Source organism: Pelophylax lessonae (genome assembly GCF_965119305.1).
Source record: "Pelophylax lessonae genome assembly, chromosome: 2".
NCBI lineage: Eukaryota > Metazoa > Chordata > Amphibia > Anura > Ranidae > Pelophylax > Pelophylax lessonae.
Genome location: NC_138769.1, coordinates 315,441,479 through 315,453,830, shown reverse-complemented (window position 1 = coordinate 315,453,830; position 12,352 = coordinate 315,441,479). Strand labels below are relative to the sequence as shown.

The 12,352-nt window shown below is 38.7% G+C and overlaps 1 protein-coding gene across 1 annotated transcript in view; it reads left to right on the top strand.

Moving 5' to 3' along the window:
- The window catches only part of LOC309548086 (uromodulin-like), a gene marked incomplete at its 5' end in the record, with an annotated part of 39,978 nt that extends 28,400 nt beyond the window's left edge, over positions 1–11,578 (top strand). The window contains 5 exons of the mRNA XM_082248050.1: positions 426–671; positions 4,574–4,730; positions 7,043–7,106; positions 9,077–9,118; positions 11,465–11,578. Coding sequence (XP_082104176.1) covers positions 426–671; positions 4,574–4,730; positions 7,043–7,106; positions 9,077–9,118; positions 11,465–11,526 — 571 coding nt within the window. The 3' untranslated portion in view covers positions 11,527–11,578. The remainder of the gene's footprint in view (positions 1–425; positions 672–4,573; positions 4,731–7,042; positions 7,107–9,076; positions 9,119–11,464) is intronic.
- Between the last annotated feature and the right edge of the window lie 774 nt (positions 11,579–12,352).

Below are 12,352 nucleotides of genomic sequence, written 5' to 3'. Positions count from 1 at the left end.
CTGCAGAGTACAGGAGCATCATGGGAAATGTAGTCCCAAAACATCTGGAGTGCCAAGGTTCGCCATCACTGCTCTAGACTGACACTTGCCCATGAAGACATTTTGATAGTTATATAAGACAGCCCACTGCTTGTATCAGGGCTAAGGGCTGTTGAAAGCAGGTCCTAGGACAGGGTGCTGTGCTGTTTTCAAAAACCTATGCACCTAAAAAAACGTTTGTATTGAAAATGGTAAAGGTTTGCAGAGGCAAAAAATGTAGCTTAAGGGTAAACAGGGCAATGATGCTCAATTTAAAAAAAATGTAACACTCTATAGAATCTATTCTTTTATCCCACTTGATATAAATGTGACACTGTTCCTGCGGAAATATAATGGAAAGTTTGTGAACTTTTTAATTTTTACATTGTTTTATTTTGTTTCCTCAGCACAATCACTATTCCATCTGAAAATGGAATTGGCCGTTATACTGTAACAATGGCAGCTTACAGTGATGAAACATACACTATGCCATTACAGGAAAAAGATACCGTGACAGTTGGAGACATTGTATACCTAGGCATATTTTCCCCAGATTTAACTGGAAATGCATTTACTTTAAGAGCAGAGAAATGCTTTGCCACTCCTACAAATAACTTCACCTCCAACCTCAATGTAGTACTAGTAGATGGAGGGTAAGTATAATTTAAAATATGGAAGATGCAATGTACAGTTTTTTATTTTTTGAATGTCACGGGTGCCAATCCAACAATATCTATAATAAGTACAGTGTAAATTGTGAATTGAGACTGAATGGTTTATGCTCACAGATACCACAAATTCATCACCCAATCAACTATTCTGCCTGTCGGATTTATGGTACAACCTTCATTTAGCAGCTTCTGAACAGGACTAAGGTTTAGATTCGATACTACTGTGGGTTCAGGTCAAACCATATGGGTATGAAATTCACAGTCCTGGCGATTTTGTCTGAAGATAATTTTTTTAAAAACATTATGGTAGTTCCCAGGACGCTGCTGCTTAATTTGAAAGTAAGAAAACTAAAGAAGTGTGTGCACCTAACCCACCTCCAATCATATAACATTCCCCTCACCCTCCTAGTAAAAATAATAAAAATTAGGTATAATCTGAGTAGACATATTATCTGTGATGAAAATTGTCCTGCTGCCAACCAATTTTTTTGCTGTATCCTCTGTTGATATCCTATTGCTTGTTGTAAAACCCCCACCTGAGCTTTTTCTCTTTAGTAAATTTGGGCCTAGTCTTGCTCATTAAAATTGTTCTTCTGCTGGACAATTTTACAGTGCTCATCTGCATTATTTCAGCTCTTGTAGTAAACCCCTACTTGTATTCTTGTCTCAATTACCTTTGGGTCCAGTCTTCCACATTAAAACTTTTCCTGCTGCTGGCCAATTTTACACTGTTGTAACACCTATCTCTTAATTATTGTAGTAATACACCTGCCTTCCTGCCTGCCTCCACATTTTGTCCTATTCTCCCTCATTAAAGTTCAGTTTTACACTGACATGTGTAGTTTACAATCCAAAACAGTGCCTGTGTGACAGAATAACCGTACTTTCACGCATAAATGTTTCTCAGACCAATATAGTGAATCACAAAACAAATGATCACAAACTGGCTTCAGCTGGCTTTCCACCCATCAGGAAAGCCCCTTTAAAGCCTTGTATACGCAATAAGAATATTGGACCAATAATCTTCCTTTTTTTTTGCATTTTTTTCTCATATCGAAAACCAATATGTTACTAAAGTTATAAAAAAATTCTCATACGACAGAATACAACTTTGAAAGTGATGCAATACATTGTCGTGTTTGTCCCTTTGGATATTTTTGCATGAACTTTTGTGACCGGCTCTTGAAAGCTGTGTACTAAGGATCAGATTATCGAACAATCATCAAATTATCTCATCGTGTAGACTGGCCATAATGTATTTCACCCGTGTAGGGCTTAATCCATTTTGTGATGGGTTGAAAGCCCGATGAAGCCAGTTTGCGTTCATTTGCTTTGTGATTCACTATATTGATGTGTGGTCCTGGGAAACATTTGTTGCTATATGAACAGGGTTGACGTTCTCTAATCAGTGACCGAGCAGCAGTGTTTGAACTGGACGGTATATCTCAGTGGTTCTCAACTCCGGTCCTCGGGACCCACCAACAGGCCAGGTTTGCAAGATAACTAAATTACATCACAGGTGATCTCATTTGCTGCTCAGTGATTGCAGTATTCTAGTCTGCATCCCCCAAGGTAATACTTAAAATCTGGCCTGTTAGTGGGTCCCGAGGACCGGAATTGAGAACCACTGGTATATCTGACCAGAGCATGTGAACGATGGGGCTTTTTATTTGGTTTATGTACTGCCATGATCATAAAGTGCAAAGTTCATGTGAAAAATCCATAAAGTGTCCATAAAAAACAATTGATAAACCATGATGATAAAGTGCAAAAAAATTTTGCAAAATGTATAGAATGTGATGATAAACCGAACAGACTCTGTGAAGAGAAGAACCACAAATCCCAGCATGTGTGAAAAAGGATGATCTTCCTCAATCCTTAATAAGTGCAACCACCGACACTAGACAAAGGGAGAATGAGCGCTTGGCAGAATCAGGTAGGTGGCCTCCAAATTAATGGAAAAGCCTACAGTGCTTTATCAGGTAAGTGTCCACGATATATGGAGACATTGATAGTATACATTCAGGTGGATGTCCAAACAGTATAAGATTTTCGGTCACCACGTTCTTGGGCCGCCCTTTTTGTATTGGGAACGCTGCAGTCCGTTTCTGGATCGTTATATGCTGTTATGCATACGATGTTTGTGAGTGCACCCTTTAATTAGTAAATATATCATTGGTTTTATTGGATTACGCTATGATCCCTTGTTTTATTTATGTTCACCGAAAATCCTATACTGTTTGGACATCCGCCTGAATGAATACTATCGAAGTCTCCATATATTGTGGACACTTACATGATAAAGCGATGTAGGCTTTTCCATTAATTTGGAGGCCACCTGATTCTGGTAAGCGCCCATTCTCCCTTTGTCTAGTGTCAGTGGTTGCAATTATTAAGCATTGGGGAAGATCATCCTTTTTCACGCATGCTGGGATTTGTGGTGCTTCTCTTTGCGGAGTCTGTCCGGTTTATCATCACATTCTATACATTTTGCACAATTTTTTATGGACATTTCACAGAATTTTATACATTAATTTTGCACTTTATGATCAGGGTTTATCAATTGTTTTTTATGGACACTTAATGAATTTTTCACATGAACTTTGCACTTTATGATCATGTCTTTTCAATTCACATCATTTATTAGTGCTGCACTTATTTTATATATTTATATATAGGTTTTATCTATTGACCTGTGCTAGCTGCTACTTATTCTCATTTTTTGTTTTATTGCCACCATTTATTGAGCGTAGGGTTTCTTGTTGTTTAGTTTATGTACTGCCATGCCTGTCTCTATCTCCATTTTTCACACTTACTGTAATATTCTCAGGTTGAGGCAGTTTCAGCGTCAGGAGGAGCTTTGCCAAACAAAAGATTCAAAAAAGGGAGTCTCACTCTGTCCATAATGAAGAATTTAGCAGTGAGAGTGGGATCCTCGTGTAATAGCCAGGGAAGATGGGTAGAGCTGGGAACTTATACAAGGAGATATCTTCAGCAGGGTCCCCAAGAGATGTATATGGCTAATTGATGATTTGTCTTATTTGTCAAAATATTAGAAATGTAAACTGACAAACTCTCATACTCTAAGCCAGGGCTGCTGATAAGGCAGTACAGCCAGCCCTCCTGTACTGGGCCCAGGCACCATCCATTTAAAAGGGGGGCCCAGTCACCTGCTGAGCAGGAGGGCCAGCTGTAGCTGTCTTATCCTCTTCGGTCTCCCCCGGCAGCACTACCAGTTTCTCCTCCTTTCTCCCTCTGCTGCACTGAAGGGGGATTAGTCCTAGCACATGCGCCCCTTCCATCTGCTGTCTGTGCCCCTTCTATGCCCCTTCCCCCCTGACTTTCCTTCTACTCCCCCCCCCCCCCAGCAGCTGCTGCAGGCACACAGGGGAATGTTTCAGGAAAATGCCAGGAGAAGGGGCCGGTATATATATATATATATATATATATATATATATGCAATTTACTTGCCCCTTTCTATTCATTCATCTGTGCTGCTGAGGCTGCAGAGAAAGGGACCGATAAATCTATGTCCTTAGTCACTTTCTGCGGATGGGGGAGGGCTGTCAGGTAGGCTGTATGGGGCCCTGTGATTTCTAACAGCTCTGCTCTAAGCTATAATATTTTAAATTAGTAAATAAATATTGAGGTATCATGGAAATATTTTGTACCAATCTAGACCTAATAAGATACGAAAAATAGTCCACCAGAAAAGTTCAACTTAATTATTGCTGGATACAAAAGATTAAACTATCCATTGTGGTGGAAATAGTAATAGCAACAGGAGCTGTACAATGTTGTTATCATGACAGTAGGAGATATTGTAAGAGCTATTGTTCGAATTGATAATATGAAAACATAATACTTATCTTTTTTTATACTAGTTGTGCAGCTGCTGGGAGTGTTCTAACAACAATTTTAGAAAATGGAAAGTCTTCAGAGGCAAGAATCAAGATCAGCTCTTTCCTGTTTCAAGGATATAGTGACGTTTTTATATTCTGCAGTGTGACAATATGCAACAAAAGTGAAGATTGCACAAAGGTAATAATCTATTTTCTTAACATTTTCATCTAAAATGTAAATATATATATATATATATATATATATATATATATATATATATATACACACATGTGTTCCACCTTGCACCTCACCACTGCTAGCTTTTAGAACCGACCCATTTTATTTGACTTTTCTAATGGTGGAAGAACTCAGTTCTCAGGCCCTCCAGAAATATGGCATGGTCACTCCATCATAAAGTCAGGGCCGGTGCTAGACTATTTTACGCCCTAGGCAAGACCAGCTACTTGCGCCCCCCCCAAAAAAAAAAGGGAAGGGGTTAAAAGCTCCTCTATGTCATACCCAGTGACCCCGATCTGATGGTTCCTCCATGTTATGCTTTCATACCCAGTAACCCCCATATTCCTCCATGTCACACCCGGGGACCTTAATGTCCTTCCGTGTCACACTCAGGGACTTTGATGTTTTTACATGTCACACCCTTGGACCCCAATATTCCTCGATGTCATGCTGTCATACCCACTGACCCTGATGTTCCTCCATGTCACACCCAGGGACCCCCATGTTCCTCCATGTCATGCTGTCATACTCAGTGACCCCAATGTTCCTCTATGTCAGACCCTGATGTTTTTCCATGTCACAGTTGGGGACCCTGATGTTCCTCCATGTCACACCTGGGAACCCTGATGTTCCTCTGTGTCACACTTGGGGACCCCAATCCCCCATGGCACACCTGGTGACCCCAAACTCCTGTTACACCCGGTGACCCCTATCCTCCATGTCACACCTGGTGACTCTGATTCCCCATGGCACACCTGGTGACCCTGATTCCCTTTCATACCAGGGATGCTCCATGTAACACCCCGGGACCCCGATCCCCTGTTCTGGGGACGCTAACTGGGCGGTATGAAGAGAGTGACCCCCACTCTGCCCTCCTTCACAGCGATCCTGCTGATTCCTTCTCCCAGGATGCTTCTCTCCTGAACCACAGTGCTCACCACAGCTCCAACCGGCTCCTGGTGGAGGGAAAAGCAGCAGTCAGAGAGCTCCGCATGTCCTTCATCACCAACCTCCTGAGACCATTCCGGTGCCTCGTCGCTTCTTCTTCACCTCTCCTCTCAGCTCACAATAATCATTCATGATGAAGAGAGAGTGTCGACTCCTGGCTGCGCCCCTAGGTGGCAATGCGCCCTAGGCGGCTGCCTAGTTTGCCTAGTGGAAGCACCGGCCCTGCATAAAGTCCAGCAAAATTCCAAATGATTTTAGAAGCAGCAGGGGTTAGTTACATTATAGGAATTTGGTAAATCAGCTTGGCAATTCAAAGCTAAGAATATCTGCTTCATTTTCATTAATGACTATTTAACACAGGTGCATGTCTCTGTGTGGGATATTATTATACAGAATTTATATAGCGCCAACATTTTGCCCAGCGCTTTACAGTGTGGGGATAGTGAATAATAAATTTACTTCCCTACAAATATTTAAACCTTCCCAGAAATTGCCTTTTCCACATGAAGAGCATCATTCATATTAATAAAAAAAATGCCCTTTGGATCACCCTTGGTTTGTATCAATGCAGATCTGAGGAACATGTTTTCTTTGCTAGACTCATATCTTTATACTTTTATAAATGCTTACTCATTTAAAATCAGGGGAATGCAGTTGGTAATCATTTTAAGTGTACCTACCTATACCGAATGGTGATAACAATTCGTCTTTGCTCACCTTTTGCAGTGTTTTGCCATTTTATTGAGGTTTTATACAAAAAAAATGCCTTTTACATCACCATTGGTTTGTATCAAATCAGACTTGAGGGACATGTTTTCTTTGCTAGATTCATATCTTTATACTTTTAAAAAAGTAATTACTCATCTAAAATCAGGGGAATGCAGTTGGTAATCATTTCAAGTATTCCTCCCTATACCAAATGGTGATAACAATTTGTTTTTGCTCACCTTTTGCAGTGTTTTGCCATTTTATTTAGGTCTTATAAAAAAAAAATGCCTTTTGCATCACCCTTAGTTCGTATCAGATCAGATTTCACAGACATGTTTTCTTTGCCAGATTCATATCTTTATACTTTTATAAATAGTTACTCATCTAAAATCATGGGAATGCAGTTGGTAATCATTTTAAGTGTACCTCCCTATACCAAATATTGATAACAATTCGTTTTTGTTCTCCTTATGCAATGTTTTGCCATTTTATTAAGGTTTTATAAAAAATAAATAAATAAAAAAAAAGTCTTGATCAATCTAATTTATATTGGTATATGGTGCTTAAATTAGGTATTTTATTGGTATCTTACACACGTTCTGTGTTTTTTCCTACAGTGTAACCAAGCCCGTTCATCAGATACAACCAGCCCAGTTCTATCAATACAGCTGAACTTAGACGGTAAGGCTATAATACAAGGATGAAAAAAGCTTGTCAAATATACCTACTTCTAATCTGAAATACTTAAGCCCACAAGTACCAGCTAGCACTTGCTGCAATCAAAGAAAAATGCATTACAGCCAAATGCATATGTGCTACTCAAAAGGGTAGAATTGTGCAAAATAATGTTTAAAGTATAACTAAAGGCAAAACTTTTATTTTTTGTTTTGGGTAGAGTGGAGAGGGATTAGAACACTTGTCAGTTTTTTTATTGCTTTCTGAGCCCCTGTTAAGAAGATTCACCCTCTCTGTGTGTCCTGTTTACCATTATTATTGTAAAAGTAAAAGAAAAACTCAAATTATGGGTTGTTCCCAGAAAGGTAATAGAGGGGAAATATTCCAATGAGGACACTAGGTCTGGTGACTTGGGGGTCTTCAAGGATTTCCCTTAATTTGGAGAGATTTCCTCTCACTTCCTGTTTGGCTCTGAGATAGGAAGTGAAGGGAAACCTCTGCAATGGCACACAGATGGTGAAAAATCTGACAGGGGTTATAACTCTTGCTAGCTCTATCCAAAATAAAAAAAAGCAGTTTTGCCTATAGTTCTACTTTAATGTATTAGTACTTATAATTAATAGTAATATTTTGTATAGCAACTCTACACCATTGAGAACTATGCATCAGCATGTGTAGAAATGGTTTTAATATCAGTAATATTTGTTTACATATCATGAATTTACCATATGCCTTGAGAATGTATCTGGGGTTAAAGTTATACTAGACACACACTGTACACTGTACAGTATCCCTTCTATTTCTGTATGCAGATGGTGGCACTGTAATCATAAAGTACTTTCTTCCTAAGCAATTTACAGCTGTCACGTGACTCAGCTCCTTCCCAGGCTGTCTGCAGGGAAACATAAGCAGGAGGAACTTTGAGTCCTCTGCTGCTGGTCACATGTTAAAAAAAAAAGCCTTTGGAATACAGAGTTATAATAAAAAAAACATTTTTAAATTGGCACATAAATATATATTTGAAATCAAATATTTTTTATTTTTTGGCAATAACATGGTGTGAGTCCAGCCTGTGTCTTAGAATAACGGGGAGGTAAAGCTTCTATCAATCTACATGTACTATCCCGCCCCCATTGTGTTTAGCTGGTTAGTGGGCATGGAAGAGGAGGGAGTGAGTGGGCTATCATTTACAACTGTGTATACGCCCACATGTGCGACTCTATATTCACATAAGCTGCTCAGCTGTGATAGGGAGGAAATGCTCAGTATAGAAACTCACTGAAATGTGAGCATGTGCAGAGTTGCCACCACAGCTGCAAAATCCCTAGCTGAATTGGGTACATGAACAGAAGGTGGAGATAGAGAACAGTGGGATCAACCAGGTTTTTTTGCAGAATAAAGAAAATGAATGTCAAATTGACTGAGTGAATATGAACAGCATGTAATACACCAGTTATTGATATTTTTTATGATGTGGGTTTAGTGACACTATTTATAGGAGTTATGTTTTTTATTTTTAGAAAAACACCCTTTATACCTGCTAGTAAAATCTTAATTTTCAGTTGTAAAAACAATGAATACTTTTTTACATTGTTAAGTTGTCAACATTCCTCCAGTCCTTGTTAAAACTTTTCTGCAATACATGGAAAATGAGGACAAATAAATAATCACACAACAGCTATGAACAGCTATGATAGTGAACATAAGAAACAGTGGATTCATAATAGATGACAAGGAGCAGGTAAAAATAAGTAAATTCAGACAGAAGATGGAAATAATAAACAAGAGAAGAATTAGAATAAAATGTAACAATAAAGAGGAATAGTCAAAATTGGGTGGTAGCCCAAGACCCCTCAATATCAGTATTGCAAGAGAGATGTGACTATTTCCATAATCTCTTTCTTCATCAGTGTTTTAGTTACTATATATTTGTCTTAAGAAATTACTTCATATTGATAATATGGTTTTATTTACAGATCCCAATAGCATTCAGTACAGCAACTCTGGACATGTTAAAGGTAGGATTACTATTTATGAATAGATTTCTTCAGTTGCTTTCATGCTTGTGATGGAAAGTGTGCCATCTTTTCCTGGCCTAAAAGCCACTCAAGTGGCACTAACTATGTCTGGGGAAGAGCAACATTAATCATTGTACATAACAGGGACTTTTTGTAAAAGTCACTTTTATTTCATAAACTAAAAATAGGTTTTGTTGGGGGACTCTCAGGCTGACCTTAGATGACTAGATGTCTCATGGAGAGTGGAGACTGTGATATCTGCCCATGTCCAGATCACAATACCTCGAAAACCGTTATAGTACTCTGTCTGAGTCAAGTGCATGTGGCATAGTGGAGGGTGAACTCTTCACTCCATTAGTAAAAGGAATGATTGGCATCCATGCTAAATAGTGTACTTCATCTCACAGTGATTTTTTTTCCCATGCCGATTCTGCAATTGTATATCCTCTTCATGTAATACAATGTGCTACTAATGATCTCTGAATTAGGCAGCTTACACTGAACATTGTAATAATATCAACAGGTTGATTTACCAAAACTGGAGGGTGCAAAATATGGTGCAGCTCTGCATAGAAACCAATCAGCTTCCAGGTTTTTTTTTTTTTTGTCAGTGGGGAACAAGCTGAATTTGAAAGCTGTTGGCTACCATGCACAGATGCACTAGATTTTGCACTCTTCAGTTTTAGTAAATCAACCCCAATGTGTCAATACTTTTTTTTTTTTCAATATTTTTTTGTTTTGTTTTAAGAAAGCACATAGAATTGCAATCATAAAAATAGAACAGAGGTCTGGATAGGGCATGGAAAATATTTTCGCTCATAGAACAACACGCAATGTTATGGAATATAGACCAATACACAGGGCAGATTTCTAGAGCCCCCTATCATTGCATTTATGTGGTATAGCAAAATGGGGCACAATCCAGATTCCTGTCAATGTCGTAATAGGACAACCCAGAAATAAACCACTACAATATATATAGATCTGGAAATGTAACCCATGGGGGACTGCATCCCAGAATTTGAGCTTCATATGAGTGCACAATAGACAATCATTGAATAAGATTGGAAAGGGAAAGGAAGAGAAGAGAAGGGGAAACAACAGTAGTTGTAAAAATAGGATTAGCGTTATATAGCTGGCAGTTCTTCCAGCCCCTCAAGAACCTGGTCCCTGTACCCAAGGTACCCCTTTCTTTAAGCTGATAGTGCCATATTACATCCATTTTATTAGGCATCAGTTTTATGAAATGCTAGTCATTAGTCAACAATTTACTGATATCTGTAAAAGGTGCAGTCACTCAACTATTACCACTCTATGCCTTGTGCTGCAAAGCATTGATTTATAACACTTTTTAATAAAACCCTAGTACTAAAGTACACTAACCCTAGTACTAAATACACTTTTATATGTTGAGGTAAAATGTGCATTTTACTGCACACCACCACAACACATGGTAATACATGACCTTTTGAATGGCACCCCATGTCACAGTAGCAGGTAATACACCCACACTACATTCATTGTCTTAAAAAGGAGTCACATATATTTTTTTTCAGTGTTAAGGTGCAATGCAAGACTATTCAGTATAAATGGGTTGCCTTATTGCTGTGTGCCTTAACACTCATTAATGCAATGCTAAATGTCATGAGGACCTAGTGCAGGGGTGTCCAACCTATGGCCCACAGGCCGCATGTGTCCCAAGAGAGTTCAGCATGCAACCTAGGCATGTCTGGAGAGACACTGTGCAAAGCATAGAAGCCACATTGGCCAGCAGGGACAAGCTACACACAGGCACATATGGAGGAATGCCAGGGATGCCATGAAAGCATAGAAGCTACAGTTGCCGTCACTGAGAATCCAAGCATAGGCACGGCTTGAGGGATCCTGGGGCTTCCGTTTTTGTAATTGCACAGACAGTAATGAATATAGGGACTACCAATAGTAAAAGTCAAGTAAATTCCACATGGCTGTATATAGGGGGTTACTGAGGTGGGCCGCGCGACTCCCCCCTCCCAAAATTTGGTTTGCTCCCACTCTTCCCAGAGCCCCCAGGGCTTTTGTTGGGAGCAACTGAAATCTGGGGGGGGCACAGCCTACTCCAGCACCCCCCTAGTTACAGCAATGTGGCTGTATGTTGCCCTCTTTTACTTTTTGTAATAAAAATAATACAATAAAAATTATATTTCATTATTCAGATAGGTACATTATCTATATCAGTGATTGTTAACTTCTGACCTAGTGGATTATAATTTATGTCATGTTATATGGATCTTTTAAAACATAATAAGTATGTATATTAACATAATAAATACTAAAACTTAGATCTCCTCTTCTTCCCCTTTCTAGGAGTCTCCTGGGCTTTGCTGGTCAGCACCCTTCTTGCATACTTCTACGTTAAGCCTTTCTAAATAGAAGACACCATTTTGCTCTGTTAGGTGGACAATGGTTGGGCTAGGTCATCTTATAAATGAGGATTTCATCATAGGGACACAATTTTATTTATTTATCTCTTTTCCACTGACCTGCGATATACTTTATGTATAACAACACTAACAGATACTCTAAATGGAACGGGCATCTTCTGATGTAATTTTACCATTTTGGGCCAATTTTTGACATCATTGATTTTGACATCATATTTTTCTCTTAATGTTGCTTGCCAATTTCATAGATAAGTGGCAAATCTGTGTATAACTGCCTTTTATATAATGTACTATATTTGTAATATATATACAATTTTGCTTTGCAGTATTCATTGTATAAATAAAATATCATATTTGGTTGATAAAAACAGTGGCTTGTGTGATAATGTGATATGATCAATAATAATTCATTTAAAGTGGGTTACCATTTTGTATTTTCCACATGAAAATACACCAAATACCCTTTTAATTAGAGTTAGTAAATACAAAAAGAGGTTCAAATGAAGAAATGTAAAAAAAATGTAAATATATCTAAAGCAAATGCATTTTTTTCAGTTCAATGTCAATTTCATGCATTTTTACCATCAGTCATTATATAAGCATCACATCTAAACAACAAACTTTAATATTATGGAATTTCTTTCTGTGAATAGAAAGTGGTGGCTTTCCTTGGCCTTAGAACTCACAGAGCAAGGACCGAGGTCTGCTGAATGGGAGCCGAATGGGATAGATGTCAGTTGTTTTACATCCATGTTTGTTCAATTTGTTACCGGCAGACACAGGTGGACCCATGATAAATCTATGAGTGGCC